General features: G+C 46.8%; 1 protein-coding gene across 2 annotated transcripts in view; it reads right to left on the reverse strand.

Moving 5' to 3' along the window:
- Window positions 1–12,401: 12,401 nt before the first annotated feature.
- DCAF12 (DDB1 and CUL4 associated factor 12) overlaps window positions 12,402–22,635 on the reverse strand; it is a 35,790-nt gene continuing 25,556 nt past the window's right edge. For both annotated transcript variants that reach the window (XM_073021727.1, XM_073021726.1), the window contains exons 7-9: window positions 19,579–19,741; window positions 15,413–15,591; window positions 12,402–14,529 (exon numbers count right to left, since the gene is read on the reverse strand). In XM_073021727.1, the coding sequence (XP_072877828.1) occupies window positions 14,371–14,529; window positions 15,413–15,591; window positions 19,579–19,741 (501 nt within the window). In that variant the 3' untranslated portion in view covers window positions 12,402–14,370. The remainder of the gene's footprint in view (window positions 14,530–15,412; window positions 15,592–19,578; window positions 19,742–22,635) is intronic.

The following is a 22,635-nucleotide window of genomic DNA, read 5'->3' on the forward strand; positions in this document are numbered from 1 at the left end:
CAAGAGAAGACAAATACAAACAGAGCTGAAGATAAAATAAAAGCTGATTCCCACCACAACTCTGCAAAATTTCTTGGAAAGGATCATGTTTCAAATAAATACACATGCAGTACAGATGGTGGTATTTCTTGCTTTTTTCCCTACTTTTAACGCTGGGGTATTTTGAGCATGCACCTTCCCCCATCCCAAATGCCCAGTGGAATAGTCTTACCTATGTTTCCATTCAGGCCCAATCCTTCTGGTTGAATTCCGTAGGAGGTAGAATTATTATCACCTTTTATCACCTTAGTGCCAAAGATTCTAAGAGCAAAAAGTGACTTTAGAGCACACCTCCTCTTCCTGCAATATTTTACATATGAGAAAACAGGCTCAGAGAGGTTGGGTAACTTAGCAAGATCCTACAGACAAATGACAGAGCCAGGTTAGATGGCAATCTGTAGTAAGATACATGTCCTTATTTATCAGGTCCCCAGCAAGAAACAGATGGATAATTGAGAGAGATGTTACAGTGCCCAAGGGCCAGTGACAGTGTGGAAACCTGATCACTATTGGGCTTCAGGGGACAACAGGAAGGGAGCAGCAAACAAATGAGAAAGGCCAACTGACAGGGGTCTGCAGTGACCCCACTTTTAGGAAGGTGGGGTGTCAGTGGAAAATAACCTCTTTTTCTTTTTTTTTTGAGACAGAGTCTCGCTCTGTCGCCCAGGCTGGAGTGCAGTGGCACGATCTTGGCTCACTGCAGCCTCCGCCTCCCGGGTTCAAGCAATCCTGCCTCAGTCTCCCGAGTACCTGGGACTACAGGCACGCACTGCCATGCCCAGCTAATTTTTGTATTTTTAGTAGAGACAGGGTTTTGCCATGTTGGCCAGGTTGGTCTCGAACACATGACCTCAAGTGATCCCCCCACCTCAGCCTCCCAAAGTGCTAGGATTACAGGCATAAACCACCACGCACGCCCATAAATAACCTCTCGTCCCAATCCTCTCTCCTAATCTCCATTGGGAGAATTTAACCAGAAGGCAGAGGACAAGAAGGCCTACTGATAGAGACCAGGAGTACCCAGTAGGGCAGAGAGTAGGTCCAGAGGGGTACATGGAAGCACGCCTATCATCACTTTATTTATTATTATTATTATTATTATTTGAGATGGAGTCTAGCTTTATCACCCAGGCTGGAGTGAAGTGGCAAGATCGCACCACTGCACTCTAGCCTGGGCAGCAGAGCAAGACTCTGCCTCAGAAAATTAAAAAAAAAAAAGAAAGAAAGAAAGAGAGAAGCTGCAGTCTTGGGACCTTTGAGCAGATAGTTAAATGGAAGCCTGGGAGGCCCTCTCCTCCTGTAGAGCAAAAAGTCACCTCTCCAGGGACCTCCTTGACTTGACAGATCCCTTTGCCTGTATCCTTTCTCCTGCTCTTCCTACCTCTAGAATCACCTCCCTACCCTAAAGCCAAAGGAGTCTGAAGTGGAGTCAAGACTCTCAGAAGCAAGTTAAACCAGTTCCTGCAGGCCCTGACATGCCCTGCTGAATAGCCCCTGCAGAAAATTCCTGTCCTCAGCTGTAGCCACAGCTGGCTACTGATGGTAAGAAAGACCCATGGGGAGGGGAGATATCTCAAGGAAAACACAAGTTGACACCTTCCTCCAAATACAGATAGAACCAAACTGGACTTTAGGAGCTGAGACCGTGCCTGCGGGGCAAAGCTAACACTCAAGTCACCTCCTCCTTGGTCAGCATAGTGGCTACTTCTGCCTGAAAGGACGTCTCCAATGAGCACCAATGCCTGTTTCTTGGGGCCTCCAACCAATTGTGCCAGCTCAGGTCCTAGCAGAGCTCCTGGTGTTCTCTGAGAAGCTGCCTCCCAGCAATATCTGACAGCCCAGCTTTCAGTTTCTTTCTCCAGGTTGCTCAGGTCCCCTGAGTCCTAGGGAAAGGCCACACATGGCTTATTCCTCGTGCAGGCAACACGGCTGGGCGTCTTGCCTCGCTATGGTTATACATGGTAGACTACAACCAGGAGGAGTACAGAGGTTAATGGTTCAGGATTAGGTAAAGGCCTGGCTGGAGGCTTGAGGGCTTGGAGTTTGGTGTAAAAGTTACCTCCCCCTGTTTCTGGTGCTTCAGAGTCAAAATTATTTGGCCTGACTTTAAGTGAGGGAGTTCTGCCATCTCTCCTGGACTATGAAAGCTCAGCCGATGACTCAGGGAGCCCTAAGAATGCTTTACAGTTGTGCTCTGTAAATACCGTCACATTTCATGTTACAGAAGTTTACAGTCAGCTAAGAGATTTAGTTACCTGCCTACAGTCAAAAGCTGATTAGAAACAGGATTTAACTGGGAGCACCAACCTCGGATCCAGTGCTTTTTCTCTAAGCTGCCTCCTACCTAACTCCTCGAACCAATGCTCTATTTATTTATTTATTTCAGATAGGGTCTGGCTCTGTCACCCAGGCTGAAGTGCAGTGTTGCAATCATAGCTAACTACAGCCCCAAACTCCTTGTGCTCAAGCGATCCTCCCAACTCAGCCTCCCAAGTAGCTGGAACTACAGGTACATGCCACTTGTAGTGATTTTTAATTTTAATTTTTTTTTTTTTTTAATAGAGATGAGGTGTTGGTATATTGTCTAGGCTGGTCTTGAGCTTCCAGCCTCAAGCAATCCTCCTACCTCAATCTCCCAGAGCACTGAGGTTAGGTATGAGCCACCGCACCCCACCTCAATTTATTGAATTTGGTGATCCGGTGATCCAGTGATCCAGTGGCAACATTCCATTCCTTCCATAATATCTATTTGGCTTTAAACAACAAAACACACACACTTCTGAGAAGCTGTATGCTTACATCTTTGTAAATCAAATCTGCAGATAAATGCAGAGGGAAGCTTGATTCAAGGATTGCTACTCTGAAAACCTCATTAAAGTGAAACAAAACCCCAAAAAAACTCCTTCAAGTTTGAGACCAGCCTGAGCAATACAGCAAACCCTGTCTCTTAAAAAAAAAAAAAAAAAAAAATTGCCATGCAGGGTAGTGCATGCCTATAGTCCCAGCTACTCAGGAGGCTGAGGTGGGAGGATTGCTTGAGTGCCTGGGAGGTTGAGACTGTAGTGAGCCAAGATGGTGCCACTGCACTCCAGCCTGGGCAACATAGCAAGACCCTGTCTCAAAACAAAAACAAAAAACTCCTTCTTACTACACCATTACCTTCCTCTCCCCACAATCCCCTTAAAATACATGTTTTGTGCATATCTTTGTTTTCTCCACACTCCATGTGGGGTTTGTTAATGCAGGAGAGGGATTTCTAGAGGCGAGGAGCTAAGCTCTGGCTCCCCCTACTGGGTGTATGATGGATTCATTGGCCCCAAATCTCCCATAAGACTCTGGGGCTCTCCAATCTTGTACCTGTCTGTGCTTGGAAAGCCCCCAGAAGGCAGGGCTCCCTAAGGAGAGGTGTGACCATGGAAGGTTTTCTAGAAGAGTGGGAACCTGAACTATACCTTGAAAGATTTTGACAGGAAGTTGGTAAGCTGGTTTGTAATTATTTCGTCATTGAACAATATATCTTAACAATCATTCTATGTTAGTGCATATAGATTTCCTTCCTTCCTTCCTTCCTTCCTTCCTTCCTTCCTTCCTCCCTCCCTCCCTCCCTCCCTCCCTCCCTCCCTCCCTTCCTTCCTTCCTTCCTTCCTTCCTTCCTTCCTTCCTTCCTTCCTTCCTTCCTTCCTTCCTTCCTACAGAATCTCGCTCTGTGGCCCAGGCTGGAGTGCAAGCTCAGGCTCCCGGGTTCACGCCATTCTACTGCCTCAACCTCCTGAGTAGCTGGGATTACAGGCGCCCATCAGCATGCCTAGCTAATTTTTATGTATTTTTTAGTAGAGATGGGGGTTTCACCGTGCTAGCCAGGATGGTCTCGATCTCCTGACCTCGTGATCTGCCCGCCTCGGCCTCCCAAAGTGCTGGGATTACAGGCGTGAGCCACCACTACCGGCCCCCAATTTTTTTTTTAATAAATAAATATAGGCCTGGCACAGTGGCTCACGCCTGTAACCCCAGTACTTGGGAGGCTGAGGTGGGCACACCTGAAGTCAGGAGTTTGAACCAGCCTGGCCAACATGGTGAAACCACATCTCTACTAAAAATACAAAAATTAGCCAGATGCGGTGGCATGCACCTATAATCCCAGCTACTCAGGAGGCTGAGGCATGAGAATTGCCTGAACCCAGGAGGTGGAGGTTGCAGTGAGCCGAGATTGTACCACAGCACTCCAGCCTGGGTGACAGAAGTCTCAAAAAATATATATATATACAAATAAAAGTGTGAAAAATTAGGGCCAGGGGCTGGGTGCGATATCTCACGCCTGTAATCCCAGCACTTTGGGAGGAGGCCAAGGCGGGCAGATCACCTGAAGTTAGGAGTTCAAGACCAGCCTGACCAATATGGTGAAGCCCCGTCTCTACTAAAAAAACAAAATACAAAAATTAGCCGGGCATGGTGGCGGGCGCCTGTAGTCCCAGCTACTTGGGAGGCTGAGACAGAAGAATTGCTTGAACCAGAGAGGCGGAGGTTGCAGTGAGCCAAAATCGTGCTACTTCACTCCAGCCTGAGCCACATAGCAAGATTCCATCTCAAAAAATAAAACAAACAACAACAACAACAACAAAAAACAACAATAGGGCCAGGTGCAGTTTGGGCAACAGAGTGAGACTGTGTCTCAAAAAATAATACTAATTTTTCAACACCATAAATACCATTTGATAGGCTAAGAGTTCCTGATAAAGACCACAGTCACCAGTTAAATAAACTGGTGGCCTCAGAACAATAATATCAATACTGACATCATCTGTGACGACTCATGCATCCTCCATCATCTTTGGGAATCCTACGACATCCTGGCTAGCAACTCCAGGTCTGCCCAGGTGCCTGCAAGGCAGATTCCATAGCAAGGCAAGTTTAGGTATCTCAGGTCTTAGCTAGATCTCCTGTTATCTTCTGCTATCAAAGGAGACCCAAGATAGCTGTACATTTTCTTGGCTAATTCAAGATGAGAAAGCATCCTAAAACTCTACAACCTGCACTTTGAAATAATGTCTTAGAGTACAAGTTCAAAATGTTGAGATAGGCTGGGTACAGTGGCTCATGCCTGTAATCCCAACACTCTGGGAGGCCAAGGCAGGCAGGAGGATCATTTGAGCTCAAGAGTTCGAGAGATCAGCCTTGGCAACATGGTGAAACCCTGTCTCTGTTTAAAAAAAAAAAACACTGGTCGGGCGTGGTGGCTCACGCCTGTAATCCCAGCACTTTGGGAGGCTGAGGTGGGTGGATCATCTGACGTTGGGAGTTCGAGACCAGCCTGACCAACATGGAGAAACCCTGTCTCTATTAAAAATACAAAATTAGCCGGGCATGGTGGTGCATGCCTGTAATCCCAGCCACTCAGGAAGGCTGAGGCAGGAGAATTACTTGAACCTGGGAGGTGGAGGTTGCGCTGAGCCAAGATCACGCCACTGCACTCCAGCCTGGGCAACAAGAGCAAAACTCAGTCTCAAAAAAAAAAAAAAAAAAAAAAGCCACAGTAAGGCCGGGTGTAGTGGCTCACGCCTGTAATCCCAGCACTTTGGGAGGCTGAGGTGGGCAGATCACGAGGTCAAGAGATCAAGACCATCCTGGCCAGCATGGTGAAACCCTGTCTCTACTAAAAATACAAAAATTATCTGGGCATGGTGGCGCGGGCATGTAGACTCAGCTACTCGGGAGGCTGAGGCAGGAGAATCACTTGAACTGGGGAGGCAGAGGTTGGAGTGAGCCAAGATCGTGCCACTGCACTCCAGTCTGACAAGACTGAGACTCTATTTAGAAAAAAGAAAAAAAATTGTCAGGCGCCTTGGCTCAGGCCTGTAATCCCAGCACTTTGGAGGCCAAGGAGAGCAGATCATGAGGTCAGGAGTTTGAGACCAGCCTCGCCAATATGGTGAAACCCTGTCTCTATTAAAAATACAAAAAGTAGCCAGGCATGGTGGCAGGCGCCTGTAGTCCCAGCTACTTGGGAGGCTGAAGCAGGAGAACTGCTTGAACCCAGGAGGCAGAGGTTGCAGTGAGCCGAGATCATGCCATTGCACTCCATCCTGTGTGACAGAGCAAGACTCTGTCTCAAAAAAAAAAAAAAAAAGAAAAGAAAAGAAACAAAAACACAAAATTACCTGGGCGTGGTGGCGCACACCTGTAATCCCAGCTACTTTGTAGGCTGAGGCAGGAGAATTGCTTGAACCTGGGAGGTGGAGGTTGCAGTGAGCCGAGATCACGCCATTGCACTCCAGCCTCGAGACAGTGTGAGACTCTGTCTCAAGAAAAAACAAACAAAAAAACAAACAACAAAAACACAACATTGACCAGGTGTGGTGGCTCAAGTCTGTAATCCCAGCACTTTGGGAGACTGAGGCAGGTGGATTGCTTGAGGCAAGGAGTTTGAGACCAGCCTGGGCAACATGGCAAAACCCCACCTCTACTAAAAATACAAAGATTAGCAAGGTGTGGTGGTGCACGCCTGTAATCCCAGCTACTCAGAGGAGGCTGGAGGCACGAGAATCACTTGAACCCAGGAGGCACAAGCTGCAGTGAGCTGAGATTGCACCACTGCACTCCAGCCTGGGTGACAGAGAGAGGCTCTGCTTTAAAAAAAAAAAAAAAAAAAAAAAAAAAAAAAGGCCGGGTGCGGTGGCTCAAGCCTGTAATCCCAGCACTTTGGGAGGCTGAGACGGGCGGATCACGAGGTCAGGAGATCGAGACCATCCTGGTAACCCGGTGAAATCCCGTCTCTACTGAAAAATACAAAAAACTAGCCGGGCGAGGTGGCGGGCGCCTGTAGTCCCAGCTACTCGGGAGGCTGAGGCAGGAGAATGCGTAAAAACCCGGGAGGCGGAGCTTGCAGTGAGCTGAGATCTGGCCACTGCACTCCAGCCTGGGCTACGGAGTGGGACTCCGTCTCAAAAAACAAAAAACAAAAAACAAAAAAAAAACCGGCTGGGTGCGTTGACTCACGCCTGTAATCCCAGCACATTGAGAGGCTGAGGTGGTGGATCAGGAGTTAGAGATCAGCCTGGCCAATGTGGTGAAACCCTGTCTCTACTAAAAATACAAGCATTAGCCGTGCGTGGTGGTGTGCGCCTGTAATCCCAGCTACTCGGGTGACTGAGGCAGGAGAATCACTTGAACCTGGGAGGCAGAGATTGCAGTGAGCTAAGATTACACCATTGTACTCAGGCCTGGGTGTGAAGAGCAAAACTCTCTCTCAAAAAAAAAGGTGGAGATGGTTTGAAATAGGTAGGAAAAAGCAGCCAATGGTATGCAGATTTGATGATCACTTCCTCTAGTATCAATTCAATCATGGTTCTGAGCTTTACTTTTTGCTTTTTTTAAGTCTTAGCACTAATATTACAGTTCATCTGTATATTACTGTAAGAGAATATACAGTATTATATTACTGTATTACTGTAAGAGAAAATATTTTCCTTCAATCTAGTGTGTTTTTACAAAAATTGGTATCTAAAAATTCCTCAGAATACTCTTAAATTACCACAAACTTGGTGGGTTGTTTTTTGTTTTTTTTTTGAGATGGAGTCTTGCTCTGTCACCCAGGCTGGAGTGCAGTGGCACGATCTCAGCTCACTGCAACCTCCGTCTCCCAGGTTCAAGCAATTCTGTCTCAGCCTCCTAAGTAGCTGGAACTACAGGTGCATGCCACCACGCATGGCCAATTTTTTGTATTTTTAGTAGAGACTGGGTTTCACCATATTGGTCAGGCTGGTCTCAAACTCCTGAGCTCAGACGATCCACCTGCCTCGGCCTCCCAGAGTGCTGGGATTAGAGGCATGAGCCACTGTGCCCGGCCTAACTTGGTGGGTTTTAAAACAACAGAGTCATTGGGTTTTAAAACAACAGAGTCATTTTCTCATAGTTTCGGAGTCCAGAAGTCTGAAATCAAGACGCCAGTCTCATGCCGTGCTCTTTCTCGAGGCCCAAGGGGAGAATCTTTTTTTTTAGATGGAGTCTCCTCTGTCGACCAGGCTGGAGTGCAATGGTGCAGTCTCGGCTCACTGCAACCTCTGCTTCCTGGGTTCAATCAATTCTCTCGCCTCAGCCTCCCAAGTAGCTAAGATTACAGGCACACACCACCACACCTGGCTAATTTTTGTATTTTTTTTTTTTAGCAGAAGTGGGGTTTTGCCATGTTGGCCAGGCTGGTCTCAAACTCCTGACCTCAGATGATCTGCCCACCTCGGCCTCCCAAAATGCTGGGATTACAGGCATGAGCAGCCGTGACTCGCCTATTATTATTTTTTTGAGACAGGGTCTTGCTCTGTTGCCAAGGTTGGAGTGCAGTGGCACAATCATAGGTCACAGCAGCCTCAAACAACTGGGCTCAAACGCTCCTCCTGTGCACCATCATGCCTGGCTAAGTTTTCAATTTTGTGCAGAGACCAGGTCTTGCTATATTGCCAAGGCTGATCTTGAACTCCTAGTGTCATGCAATTTCTGCCTTGGCCTCCCAAAGTGCTGGGATTACAGGCACGAGCCACTGCACCTGGCCAGTTTCTTTTCTTTTCTTTTTTTTTTTTTTTGAGACGGGGTCCTACTCTGTTGCCCAGGCTGGAGTGCAGTGGCACAATCCTGGTGCACTGCAGCCTTAAACTCCTGGGCTCAGGTGATCTTCCTGTCTCTGCCTCCCAAGTACCTGGGACTATAGGTAGGCATCACCATGCAAGGCTAATTATTTGTACAGATGGGGTCTCACTATGTTGGCCAGACTGGTCTCAAATTCCTGGCTTCAGGCAATCCACCTCAGCCTCCCAAAGTGTTGGGATTATAGGTGTAAGCCACTATACCCAGCTCAGTTTCTTTTCTTTTTTTTTTTTTTTGAGACGGAGTCTCGCTCTGTGCCCCAGGCTGGAGTGCAGTGGCCGGATCTCAGCTCACTGCAAGCTCCGCCTCCCGGGTTTACGCCATTCTCCTGCCTCAGCCTCCCGGGTAGCTGGGACTACAGGCGCCCGCCACCACGCCCGGCTAATTTTCTTGTATTTTTAGTAGAGACGGGGTTTCACTGTGTTAGCCAGGATGGTCTCGATCTCCTGACCTCGTGATCCGCCCGCCTCGGCCTCCCAAAGTGCTGGGATTACAGGCTTGAGCCACCGCGCCCGGCCCTCTTTTTTTTTTTTTTTGAGACGGAGTCTCGCTCTGTCGCCCAGGCTGGAGTGCAGTGGCCGGATCTCAGCTCACTGCAAGCTCCGCCTCCCGGGTTTACGCCATTCTCCTGCCTCAGCCTACCGAGTACCTGGGACTACAGGCGCCCACCACCTCGCCCGGCTAGTTTTTTTTGTATTTTTTAGTAGAGACGGGGTTTCACCGTGTTAGCCGGGATGGTCTCGATCTCCTGACCTCGTGATCCGCCCGTCTCGATCTCCCAAAGTGCTACGATTACAGGCTTGAGCCACCGCGCCCGGCTAGTTTATTTTCTTCTAAGGTATGAGTTGATCATCTGTTTTCTTCCTGTCCATGGCACTAGTGATGTTAATTATAGCTCTGAATACACCTTAGAGCTTATAGCTTAACAAGAGGCACAATAAACATGTGACTATGAGCACCCTTTTTTTTTTTTTTTTCCAAGATGGAGTCTCTGTTGTCAGGCTGGAGTGCAGTGGCATGATCTCGACTCACTGCAACCTCCGACCCCTGGGTTCAAGCGATTCTCCTGCCTCAGCCTCCCGAGTAGGTGGGATTCCAGGCACGAGCCACCACACCCAGCTAATTTTTTGTACTTTTAGTGGAGATAGGGTTTCACCATGTTGGCCAGGATGGTCTCAATCTTCTGACCTCGTGATCTGCCCACCTCAGCCTCCCAAAGTGTCAGGATTACAGGCGTGAGCCACTGCACTCGGTCTGAGTACTGTTAAATAGTATTATCCCTTAAAAATCCTGCCTTCGGCAATTCCACACTAATTAAGAAGAGTGTTCAGATGTGAGGCCCAACCCAGGGGGATTCTGATAGTCCACACGTCTCTTGGAGAGAGGAATCATAAAAGAGCTCACAACTCCATCTCCATCTTGAGTTCAGTTCACATCTTTCTCTCCAGTGGTAGTATTCCTATGTCTCACATTTCTTTCATTGGATTCTTCTTTGGAGGAGCTAAGGGCAGAACCAAGCTAAAAAACCGGAGCCTTTTATTGTCTTCATCACTGGTTCCAGAATTAGCAACCTATGTTTCTATCCTCCCAAACCTTTCAGTTATCTCAGCACGCTAGCATGAAGAAATATGTGAATGAACTAGCATGAAGCAAATAACATTGAGTGATTCCTTCTCTTGGCCACCCTCCGCCCCTCATTGTTGTCTTCTAGACACCAGCCAATTGAAAAGCGGAACAAAAACACTTGGATCATAGGCTAACTCCTACAAGATTGATCCCTGGTGCTGATACAAGTATGGACATCCTGACTTGCTATTTCTGGGTACCTGCACTAGGAATGGCAGCTGGATCAGAGTGGCCTGGACTGGGGGCAGTCTTTAGCTTTATTAGGAACACAGGGCCAGATCAATAATCAATTAGAGTTGGCAGGGGACCAGGGACTTGGAGCATAAACAAGTCATGAAGGGCTAAGAATTCAGTTCAGCTCCAAAGTCTCCTGGAAAAAGGACCCGAAGGATGAGGAGGAGCCAGTAGACTATTTGGAATAAGGCATGTGGCATGTGGCCTGAGAGAGAACAAGAAGTTCTTTCACAGAAGGGAGTAGGGACTGCTGGCAAAAAGGGGACCCCATAAAGTCCACAAAGCCCTTCTGTGATACATGCTTTGCTGGAGAGTCTGGCTGGAAAATGGGAGCAGGGCCAAGATTCCATGGAGGCCAGAGGCCTAGGCCAAGTCAACCCCACATCCCCTAAGTCACCTTTCTTTGAGCATGTTCTGTGGAACAAGTCCCATAGTAAAATACCAAAAACCTGAGAGTTCAGTTGTGCATGTGTACCTTTTTCCTTTCATAAATATTCATGACTCCTCCTATAGCTTATTAAATATATATATTCAGCCACCTTGTTCAACATAAATTCCTGTCCCCTTTGCCCCTCACTCAGAGTGTGTTTCTGACTTCTGGCCAGAAGCTCTACTTCCCAACTTGTCAGAATGGCCACCCTGCAGACTGCAACCCTTTGAGAAGTAAAGCTCTCCTTTCCAATTTTTAAAAATAAAAAAAACCTGACAGTAAAGGAATGAAGTTGCCTCTGTTCTAATCTGCATTTCCCAAAAATGATTTGACAATATTTTTTTTTGGAGTCTCACTGTGTTGCCCAGGCTGGAGTGTAGTGGCACAATCTCGGCTCACTGCAACCTCTGCCTCCCAGGTACAAGCAATTCTCCTGCCTCAGCCTCCCAATAGCTGGGATTACAGGCACCTGCCAACACACTCGGCTAATTTTTGTATTTTTGGTAGAGATGGGGTTTCACCATGTTGGCTGGGCTGGTCTCAAACTCCTCACCTCAGGTGATCCACCCACCTGGTACTCCCAAAGTGCTGGGATTACAGGTGTGAGCCACCGCACCCAGCCGACAATGAAGATTTTACAAATACTTTCCAAATTCATTTTGGGAAAAGCTAGTTTCAGCCCTTTCCAAATGTAACTCGTTGCCTCTGGGGAGCCCTCTCAAATTGCTTTAACTTACTCATCTCCCCTTCCTGTCTTGCAGCCTTTGACCGTATAGGAACCCATGTGTCATGTTCTGAACCAGTCAGTCTGTAAGGCAGGTGCACAGAGCAGCTGCGTCCAGCTTGCCCTGGAAAGAACAAGTACCATGTGGCAGAAGAATAGGGGCGGCCTTGCCAGGCTCTGCGGCCCAGCCCTGGTGGGTTCCCCGGAGATGACTGTGTGAGGAAGGGTGGTATGACTTAGCAGTTTCTCTCAGCTACAGCTCCAAATAGGCTCTAGGAAAACATCACTCTGGTCACTGTGCCTTCCCCTTACAAAGGGCAGTGAAGGTCTATGGTTCCAACTACAAAAAATAATAATATCCTATTCCCAGAGTACTATGCAAACACTTTCAGAGTCATTCTCAGGGCACCATCCAAGCAGACAGGGCCTATTACCAACCCTTACTTATGTGAGAGAAGTAACGTCACACTACTTTGCTACCCTGGGCATATCCACCCGCAGCTGGGCCTCAGACCAACTGATCTTGGGCTAGAGTTGGGGACCTGGACCTAGCAGGTCTTAGCATCTGTGTCTGCACTTGACCTGCCTTTAACCTGGAGGTAATGCTTGTGTTCTCCATCTGCCACAAGCAGTCCCAACAGCTCAAGCCAACCTTCCAATTAGTCATGTGGGGCCTTTTTTGCAGGCTCCTGGCTACATAATACTCACTCACACCATTTTGCACTGGAATAATTTTTATTTTTTTCCTTGGCAAAAAGTCAAGTGCTACATTTTTAAAACCAGAAAATCTCAAACAATCAAATGCATTACCCATCACAGAAGAGGGTCTGGCAATAGTACAAAACATCCTACTGAAGATTTTTTTTTTTTTTTAAATATACAAGTCAGTTTAAAATGATAGAAGTTCTGTGAGAACTAAGAAATCTACAGCCTGTAGTTTAATAATAGAAAAAAAATTAAGACAATTAAAAGATCTATAGCATCCAGCATTTTGCTTAATTCCCTGTTTATAGCACCTATTTCTCTAGGTTCGAAGATGAGAATTCCAGAACCTGTGGTATGTGCTGTGTAACAAGTTAGGGTGGACTTGCTGTCTCTCCTCTCCAGCAGCCCCTCACCATTAAAAGGAGGATATATATATTATTTTTTCCCAATTTCCCTACTTACACCCAGAGAAGAGGGGGACAACTGGGAGAGCAAGTTAAAAAACTGGGGTGCAGGAATAAATATGACTTTTCCTTTCCCCACAATGGGATGTTGACAGAAAAGCAGAGTATGTGCTTAGAGGAATTCGTGGGTGGGAACAGCTGTTATCTTTGACATGATGTGTAAAAATCAAGGAACAAGTGGACATCACAGTCAGTTGCCTGCAAGTTAAAAAACCCCAGACTAAATAGACAGTTCAAGGGAGGAACAGACAAATTACTAATCACATCGATGCTGTTACATGCACAATGATGCTGACTGCAGGCCAGCCTGTCACCATCTCAGGGCTAAGCCAGCAGAGTAGGAGGGGTGGCTTCAACCCCAAGTCCCGCTGCAGTGGGAAAATGAATATTCCACACATGAAGCACTCACTACACACAGATAAACCCCCTGCTCACCCCCACCTTCTTAGACTTAACCCAATTTAGAAAATAAAAGCAAAACCCATTGAGGAGATTGAAAGAATGGCAGAGAGGATTCTCCTCAAAGCCAAGAGGACTATGGATGTGAACCTTAGCAGACTTGAGACTCCCAGCTCCAGGCCCCTTAAACACCAGATCAGGTCTTGAGGGGATGGAGAGAGAAGCTAGGATGGGGATTCTCTTTACCAAGTCCCATGAAGCCTTTTGCAGCCTCTAGAGCTGAACCTGGATGGTGAGTCTGATGTTTTAGGGGTGTGGCTACTGGCTAAGCAGATGTGAGGGTGGGAAGGGGAAGTGACACCAGCTTCCCACACGGGGGACACACAGGTGGGAAGACAGGTAGGGCTGGATCACTTTGCAGTCCTGGCACGGGAGGCCCCAAGCAGCCTGCAATCTAACTCAAAAGATTTTCCCAGTGGTAATTTCTTTTCCTTTCTGTTTTTACTTCCTATTATCAGTGTTGTTAGACTTTAAAAAACAAGTTACAGACTAGTCCCAAAGCTGGACTCTGTGAATAAAGTTGTTTCTTTTATAAATATTTTAATTACAAGTAATCCTCACTCCAGGTAATTTCAGTGACACACAGTACCTACAGGCACACAAGATCACACACACACACAGACAAGATCTCTGTCACACACACACAGCTCCCAAACTTTCACAGAAAGTCTGACAGCAACCATATAATTATAAAGGAGCCCTACCTCTCAAGAGTGAAGTAAGGGTGAGAATGACTATGTCATTTCAGCCTAAAGAAGCCAGAGAGGGGAGAATGTGTGTCACTTAAAGAAAAATAGGGATTAGCAACAATGTTTGGTTGAAAAGCCAGAATAAAAGATAGTAAAATTTTGATTACTAAAGGGGAAAACAAAAAACCAAACAACCTTCAGATTTCTGTACAGAGCTTCTTCCTATTAACTGCCTAAACTATAGGCAAACTTTGGTGTTCCCACTAAAACACAAGAGCCTCACACAATTAGGAAAAAAAAAATCAGAAGAAACAAGGAAACTGAGGATGGAAGTTAGTGTAAATCTCTGCATTTGGGGAGTTGTCATTAACTCCAGAGCCCAGCATAGTTTCCATGGAGCCCTGAAGGGAGGGGACCTCCTGCCACAAAGAGTTTCGTTCCAGACGAGTCGTAGCAGTGGGTGTAAACAGCATTGGGGAAGAAGTCAATGTCTGAAAAGTAATTCCTCCAGGTTTCATCATGGTTCTATGGGAAGAGAAAGAGACTACAATTAGCACCTCTAGCCATGGGGCAGGAAAAGGGGGAGGAAGGGACAGGAATGCTTTCTGGTCTCCTTAAGGGAACAGGGTTTTACAGGTACAACCTCATGTCAGGAGATTCACTGGTTGATTCTCATGGGAATCAGGGCCTCATTTTTCCAACTAAACATTAGGGAAGAACGGAGCAGCTGAAGAATTGCTATACAAGGCTCAGTTCTTCTCAGCAGAGTTAGAACCAAAGTTCTATTTTCCCTCCACCCGCTAGGCGCAGGAGAAAGAACCAAACACTTGAATAATTCACTGGAGGTAGGGCGCACTGGTTCACGGCTGTAATCTCAGAATTTTAGGAGGCCAAGGTGAGAGAATCACTTGAGCCCACGAGTTTGAGACCAGCCTGGGCAATGTGGCGAGACCCCATCTCTACTAAAAAAAATAAATTAGCCAGGCATAGTGCATATGCCTGTGGTCCCAGCTACTTGGGAGGCTGAGGCAGGAGGACTGCTTGAGCCCAGGAGTTCAAGGCTACATACAGTAAGCTATGATCACACTACTGCACTCCAGCCTGGACAACACAGTGATGCTGTCTAAAAAAAAAAAAAAAATTCACTGACAGCTGTGGTGGGAGGTTCCTCTATTATGCCTTGGGGAAAATCCTAAGTCAACCAGTGTGTTTTACTGGGCCTCGGTTTTCCCACAGGTAACGTAGAGACACAAAAGCAAGATCAGGGGGAAGTCTTCTCCTGTTCCAAGGAGTACCTTTTACTGGTGAAAAAGTGTGAGTAGATGGTGTGTCAGTGGGGGCTGAGGGGTAGAGGAAGATAATTTTTCTGTTACTGTGTAGCAGTCATCTCAGGCAGGGGCTTACTCACCAGCCAGCCTTTGCCAGTGGTTAGTTTCAGATTCTCCCCTGCTAGTCTGGGCTTGGACCCATAACAAGCTGAGAGCCTCTCTTCCAGAAATCTCTGAGCTCGGATGTCATAGAACAGCAGGGAGCCCTGCCCAGTTCCCACAGTGATGATGTGCTCATAGAAACTCACGGACCGGATTCCTGAAAGAGAGAAAAGTAAAAGGCAGTGAGGTGGGAAAGAATATTTGCTTGACTGTCTGCTAGCCTGAATTTCTGCAACACTGAGTTTCCACTGTCCACCCCGCTCCCCTCAACGTATCAGACAGTGCTTTTCCAATGGCAAGTTAGCTCATGCAAAAGCAAAGAGAATCCTGATGCCAACCTGCCTATCCACACACTAACAGAAACCGTCCAAGAAGCCTTGGAAAAGTGTCAGATTCCCGATGATGCTCAAGATGCTTTTGACTGAAGACCGTAAGTACTCAGAACTTCCTTGCTTCCTCTCAACTCACTCTGGAGTCATCTTTCATAACTCTAAACTTTTCTCCATCATATGTTTCCAATCTACACTGCAACTCAAGGTAATCTGCATATTTATAAATCATTAAATCATCAAGGATTCCTTATATTTGACCTAAAACCGCTACTGCGGCAAATGCAAGAAGTCTTTTTTTATTTTTTGAGATGCAGTCTCACTCTGTCGCCCAGGTTGGAGTGCAATGGCGCGATCTTGGTTCACCGCAACCTCTGCCATCCAGGTTCAAGTGATTCTCCTGCCTTAGCCTCCCAAGTAGCTGGGATTACAGGCTCCCGCCACCACACTTAGCTAATTCTTGCATTTTCAGTACAGACAGGGTTTCACCATGTTGGCCAGGCTGGTCTTGAACTCCTGACCTCAAGTGATCTACCTCGGCCTCCCAAAGTGCTGGGATTACAGGCATGAGCCACTGTGCTCGGCCACAGTGCAAGAAGTCTTTATCTGGTATTAGATGTTTTGAGAGTGGCAAAAAGCCCAGAATTAAGTACCCAAAGAAGTTTAAGACAAGTCATGTAATTACTTTAGATCACAAGGAAAACACATCTGCTGTACTTGGGGATCAAATCAGTGCTTGGGATATGAAGATGTCTCTTGGCATATAAGAACTGGATAATATTTGTGGAACCAGTATTTCCTTACTAGGTATGAAAATTACCCCCATTAAACAGTACCAAAAATCTCTTAAAACTTTTCATTGCATACATTATTACAGCCAAACCTATTTAGTCTTTTCTTTTTTTTTTTTTTTTTGAGACAGAGTCTCTCTCTGTTGCCAAAGCTGGAGTGCAGTGGCTCAATCTTGGCACTGCAACCTCCGCCTCCCAGATTCAAGTGATTCTCCCACCTCAGCCTCCCAAGTAGCTGGAACTACAGGCACCCGCTACCACCCCCAGCTAATTTTTTTTGTATTTTTAGTAGAGATGGGGTTTCACCATGTTGATCAGGCTGGTCTTGAACTCCTGACCTCAGGTGATCCACCTGCCTCGGCTCCCAAAGTGCTGGGATTACAGGCATCAGCCACTATGTCTGGCCCTATTTATTCCTTTCTCTACTACTCTCATTATACATTATTATTTGTTCTAAAATATAAGCATTTTAACTATAATTAAGAAAAAATAGGCTGGGCGTGGTGGCTCAAGCCTGTAATCCCAGCACTTTGGGAGGCTGAGACGGGCGGATCACGAGGTCAGGAGATCAAGACCATCCTGGCTAACCCGGTGAAACCCCGTCTCTACTAAAAAATACAAAAATCTAGCCGGGCGCAGTGGCGGGCGCCTGTAGTCCCAGCTACTCGGGAGTCTTGAGGCAGGAGAATGGCGTAAACCCGGGAGGCGGAGCTTGCAGTGAGCTGAGATCCGGCCACTGCACTCCAGCCTGGGCGACAGAGCGAGACTCTGCCTCAAAAAAAAAAAAAAAAAGAAAAAGAAAAAATAGGCTGGGCACGGTGGCTCAAGCCTGTAATCCCAGCACTTTGGGAGGCCCAAGGCGAGTGGATCACTTGAGGTCAGGAGTTCCAGACAGGTCTGGCCAACGTGGTGAAACGCCATCTCTACTAAAAACAAAAATTAGCTGGGCATGATGGTACACGCCTGTAGTCCCAGCTGCTCAGGAGGCTGACGCAGGAGAATCACTTGAACCTGGGAGGCAGAGGGTGCAGTAAGCTGAGATCATGCCACTTTACTCCAGCCTGGGTGACAGAGCTAGACTCATCTCAAAAAAAAAAAAAAGAAATAGCTGGGCACAGTGTATCATGCCTGTAATCCCTATAATCTTAGCACACATTTTGGGAGGCTGAAGTGGGTGGCCCAAGAGTTTGAGACAAGTCTGGGCAACATGATGAGAACCTGTCTCTACAAAAATACAAAAATTAGCTGAATGAGGTGGTGGACACTTATAGTCCCAGCTACTCGGGAGGCTGAGGTGGGAGGACTGCTTGAGCCTGGCAGGTGGAAGCTGCAAAGAGCCAAGATTGCGCCACTGTCCTCCAGCCTGGCCAAGAGAGTGAGGACCCTGTCTCCAAAAAAAAAAAAAAAAAAACCCAGACCCAAACAAAAGCTACTTTGCAGTATCTGCATAGGAATAAACACTACTTGAAAAAGAGAGGGTGAACTATAATCCACAGTGTGCCTTTTAGGACTCTCATGATAACACAGCCATAGTTTTGCATGAGAAAATGAGATAAAGTGAGATAAAGAAAATACAATTTGTTAAGTTGGATTCTGGTCCCTAGCTCTTCCCCCATTAAGCTGTGTGATGCTGGGGAAGTTATTTAGCTGGCTCTAGGTCTTATGTGTAAAACTATCTTTTGTCATCTGCTTCCCATAGGGTTCTTGGTATGATGAAATGGGATGTCAGAAAAAGGTATTCTGAAACCTTCAAAGTACACTAGAATAAGTATTTTTTCCCTCTTCAATAAAGAATGAGGGTGCTCTTACAGAGAACATGCTATAAAAGATTTGAGGTGGAAGCTTAATTTACCCAGTGGTCAGAACTAAACTCAGTATTTTCTTCAGCCTCATTGAGGTTTGTCATACAATATATGTCACATAAAGTATACAATTTGAGGTTCTAACATATGTATATATCCATGACATCATAACCACAATCTACATAATGAACATACTCATTACCCTGAGGTTTCCTCATGCCCTTTGTAAACTTCCTCCTTATCCCACCATGCCACATCTTAGCATAAATGGAATTTTAGTTCAGGCAGGACCACAGCAAAAAAATTACCACAGGACAGAAAGTAGGGTTCTCAGCCAGGTGCAGTGGCTCATACCTGTAATCCCAGCACTCTGGGAGGCCAAGGTGGGTGGATCACAAGGTCAAGAGATCAAGGTCATCCTGGCCAACATAGTGAAATCCTGTCTCTACTAAAAGTACAAAAATTAGTTGGGCATGGTGGTGTACGCCTGTAGTCCCAGCTACTCGGGAGGCTGAGGCAGGAGAATCACTTGAACTCGGAAGGCAGAGGTTGCAGTGAGCCGAGATCGCGCCACTGCACTCCAGCCTGGTGTCAGAGCGAGACTTTGCCTCAAAAAAAAAAAAAAAGAAAGAAAGAAAGAAAGAAAGTAGGGCTTTCTAAAAGAACATGGAAATTACTAATATCCTCACTAGTGGCTTCCAACAAAGGCTTCTGTGGCCACACATTTGTCTGTGGTGTTTCAAAGCCTAGTGCCCTTTTGTGTCACTCCCCTCTCACCCCTTTTCTTTTTTTTTTTTTTTTTTGAGACAGGTTTTCGCTCTCGTTGCCCAGGCTGGAGTACAATGGTGCGATCTCAGCTCACTGCAACCTCTGCTGACCAGGTTCAAGTGATTCTCCTGCCTTAGCCTCCCGAGTAGCTGGGGTTACAGGCATGCGCCACTGTGCCTGGCTAATTTTGTATTTTTAGTAGAGACAGGGTTTCTCCATATTGGTCAGGCTGGTCTCAAACTCCTGAACTCAGGTGATCCGCCTGCCTCGGCCTCCCCAAGTGCTGGGATTACAGGCGTAAGTCACCGCGCCCAGCCGTCACTCCCCTTTGTGAACACATTTTTGTATGTTCCATACAGAGCACTATACCTGTTTGGAAACCAACAAAGAAACTGAAAGTCAGAACCCATATGCAGTGCGGCTGTAGGCCTGAGGTGCACACAGGGACTCTTACCACTGCCTCGCTCCCTGGAACAGACAGACTTGACATTGTATGATGGCTGCCGTGGATCCAAGAAGGAGACATGAGCTTGGGAGCCCACTGCGTACACTGACCATTCACTACCATAGGCCAGACACACGTTCTCACGGCAATATGGCAGTTTGGTGGAGAGGAGCTGAAAACAGAGGAGAGATATAACCATGGCATCAGCAGAGAGGCATAAGCCACCGTGCTCGGCCACAGTGCAGGGATATTGTTTCTGGACTCCCACCTCGGTGGGCTTCCCTCATACAAAAGCCACATAAAACCAAGCCCTGATTACAGAAATAACACTGTTCCACCCCTAAGTATACAGGAGAAAGACGAGGTGACTGTAATAAACAGTAAGACCTAGATAATGAAGGAGACAGATTGGGGAAAAGGTAAATCTGGAATAAATAATCAGAAGTACCTGGAAAGGCCAAGGCCTTTCTTGGGAGGCTGTTTCAACTATTCAGGTTGTTTTTGGGAATCGTTCCAGGGCACTAAAGCCATGGTCCCACTCTGTTCTGTCTGCCAGTAAGGGCCACCTCAGTGCTTTTCAGATAAAGAGGCTGATCTCTGGCTACCCCCACCTCACCTTCCCACCTGAATGGGAATTGTATGCTATAGAAAGCACACTCATGGGACTAGCTTAATCCCAGATAACCCACATCAGCCTTAACCCTGGGTCTTTGTCAGTTAGCAAATCCTCAGTGGGTGCATACTACACATAAGACAGCATACAAGGTCAGTGGAGCTCAAAGGCTATTGTGACATGAAGGAATCACTAATTCCTGGAACCCTGCTTCCTCTTGCAAAGTCCTCTAGGATAAGAAGACAAAAAGCCGGGCACTGTGGCTAACGCCTATAATCCCAGCACTTTGGGAGGCTGAGGCAGGCAGGTCACCTGAGGTCAGGAGTTTGAGACCAGGCTGGCCAACCTGGTGAGACCCCATCTCTACTAAAAACACAAAAAATTAGCTAGCGGTGGTGGTACATGCCTGTAATCCCAGCTACTCAGGAGGCTGAGGCAGGAGAATCGCTTGAACCTGGGAGGTGGAGGTTGCAGTGAGCTGAGATCGTGTCACTGCACTCTAGCCTGGGCAACAAAGTGAGACTGTCTCAAAAAAAAAAAAAAAAGACGAACGATTCACAAGTAGGTTTAACTCTGTAAAAGTTGCTTGTTGAGTCTCCCTTATCCAAAATGCTTGTGACTACAAATGTTTTGAATTTTGGATTTCTCCAGTTTTTTTTTTTTTTTTTTTTTGGAAATGGAGTCTCGCACCGTCTCCCAGGCCGGAGTGCAGTGGTGCGATCTCGGCTCACTGAAAGCTCCTCTTCCTGGGCTCACGCCATTCTCCTGCCTCAGCCTCCCGGGTAGCTGGACTACAAGTGGCCGCCACCACGCCCGGCTAATGTTTTGTATTTTTAGTAGAGATGGGGTTTCACTGTGTTAGCCAGGATGGTCTCCATCTCCTGACCTTGTGATACGCCCGCCTTGGCCTCCCAAAGTGCTGGGATTACAGGCATGAGCCACCAAGCCTGGCCCAGGATTTAAAATATCTACATATATGTAATGAGCTATTCTTGGGGATGGCGCCCAAGTCTAACTGCAAAATTCATTTATGTTTCCTTCTTTTTTTTTTTTTTTTTTGAGACGAAGTCTCGCTCTGTTGCCCAGGCTGGAGTGCAGTGGTGCCATCTCAGCTCACTGCAAGCTCCGCCTCCCAGGTTCACACCATTCTCCTGCCTCAGCCTCCCGAGTAGCTGGGACTACAGGCACCCGCCACCTCGCCCAGCTAGTTTTTTGTATTTTTTTAGTAGAGACGGGGTTTCACTGTGTTAGCCAGGATGGTCTTGATCTCCTGACCTCGTGATCCGCCTGTCTCAGCCTCCCAAAGTGCTGGGATTACAGGCTTGAGCCACCGCGCCCGGCCTCATTTATGTTTCATATACATCTTATACACATAGACTGAAGGTAATTTTATACAATATTTTAAATAATTTTCTGCATGAAACAATGTTTGGTACACTGACCCGTCAGAAAGCAAAGGTGTCTGGTGTGAAATTTTCCACTTGTGGCATTGTGTTGATGCTCAAAAAGTTTTAGACTTTGGAGCCTTTTTTTTTTTTTTCTTTTTTTTGAGAGAGTCTTGCTCTGTTGCCAGACTAGGGTGCAGTGGCATGATCTCGGCTCACTGCAACTTTCGCCTCCTGGGTTCAAGCGATTCTCCTGCCTCAGCCTCCCGAGTACCTGGGACTACAGGAGCCCACCACCACGCCCAGCTATTTTTGTATTTTTAGTAGGGACAGGGTTTCACCATGTTGGCCCGGATGGTCTTGATCTCTTGACCTTGTGATCCACCCGCCTCGGCCTCCCAAAGTGCTGGGATTACAGGCGTGAGCCACCACGCCCGACCTTTTTTTTTGTTCTTTTTTTGAGATAGGGTCTCGCTTTGTCACCCACGCTGGAGTGCAGTGGCAAAATTACGGCTCGCTGCAGCCTTGACCTCCTTGGCTCAAGCGGTCCTACCACCTCAGCACCACTACCCTCCAGTAGCTGGGACTACAGGCATGTGCCACAATGTATGACTAATTTTTAAATTTTTTTTGCAGAGATCGGGTCTTGCTGCGCTGCCCAGGCTAGTTTTGAACTCCTGGGCTCAAGCCTCCTGCTTCAGCCTTCCAAAGTGTTGGGATTACAGGCGTGAGACATTGTGCCCAACTGGATTTTGGAGCATTCTGGATTAGGGATGATTAATTTGTATTGTAAATTAAGTCTATTTTCTCGTTACCTTACATGATTATTTCAGAGATGGTTTATCTTAATTTGATCAATCTTCAATTGCCAAAGGTTCCTAACACTTAGGTTTTCCTTCTCGTACAGCATGCCAAGTAGTCACTAATCTACAAAGAAATACTTAAATGCATTGTTGAGGAGGACTGCTAGTCAAAGGAGCCTCTAAGGAAGCTTTTGCAATATGAAAGAATCACCCTGTCTTACTCTTTAAAGACTTTCCTGCAAGAGAGGCATACCAGACTCAAAAT

Source organism: Chlorocebus sabaeus, chromosome 12, assembly GCF_047675955.1.
Source record: "Chlorocebus sabaeus isolate Y175 chromosome 12, mChlSab1.0.hap1, whole genome shotgun sequence".
In the NCBI taxonomy this organism is placed as follows: domain Eukaryota; kingdom Metazoa; phylum Chordata; class Mammalia; order Primates; family Cercopithecidae; genus Chlorocebus; species Chlorocebus sabaeus.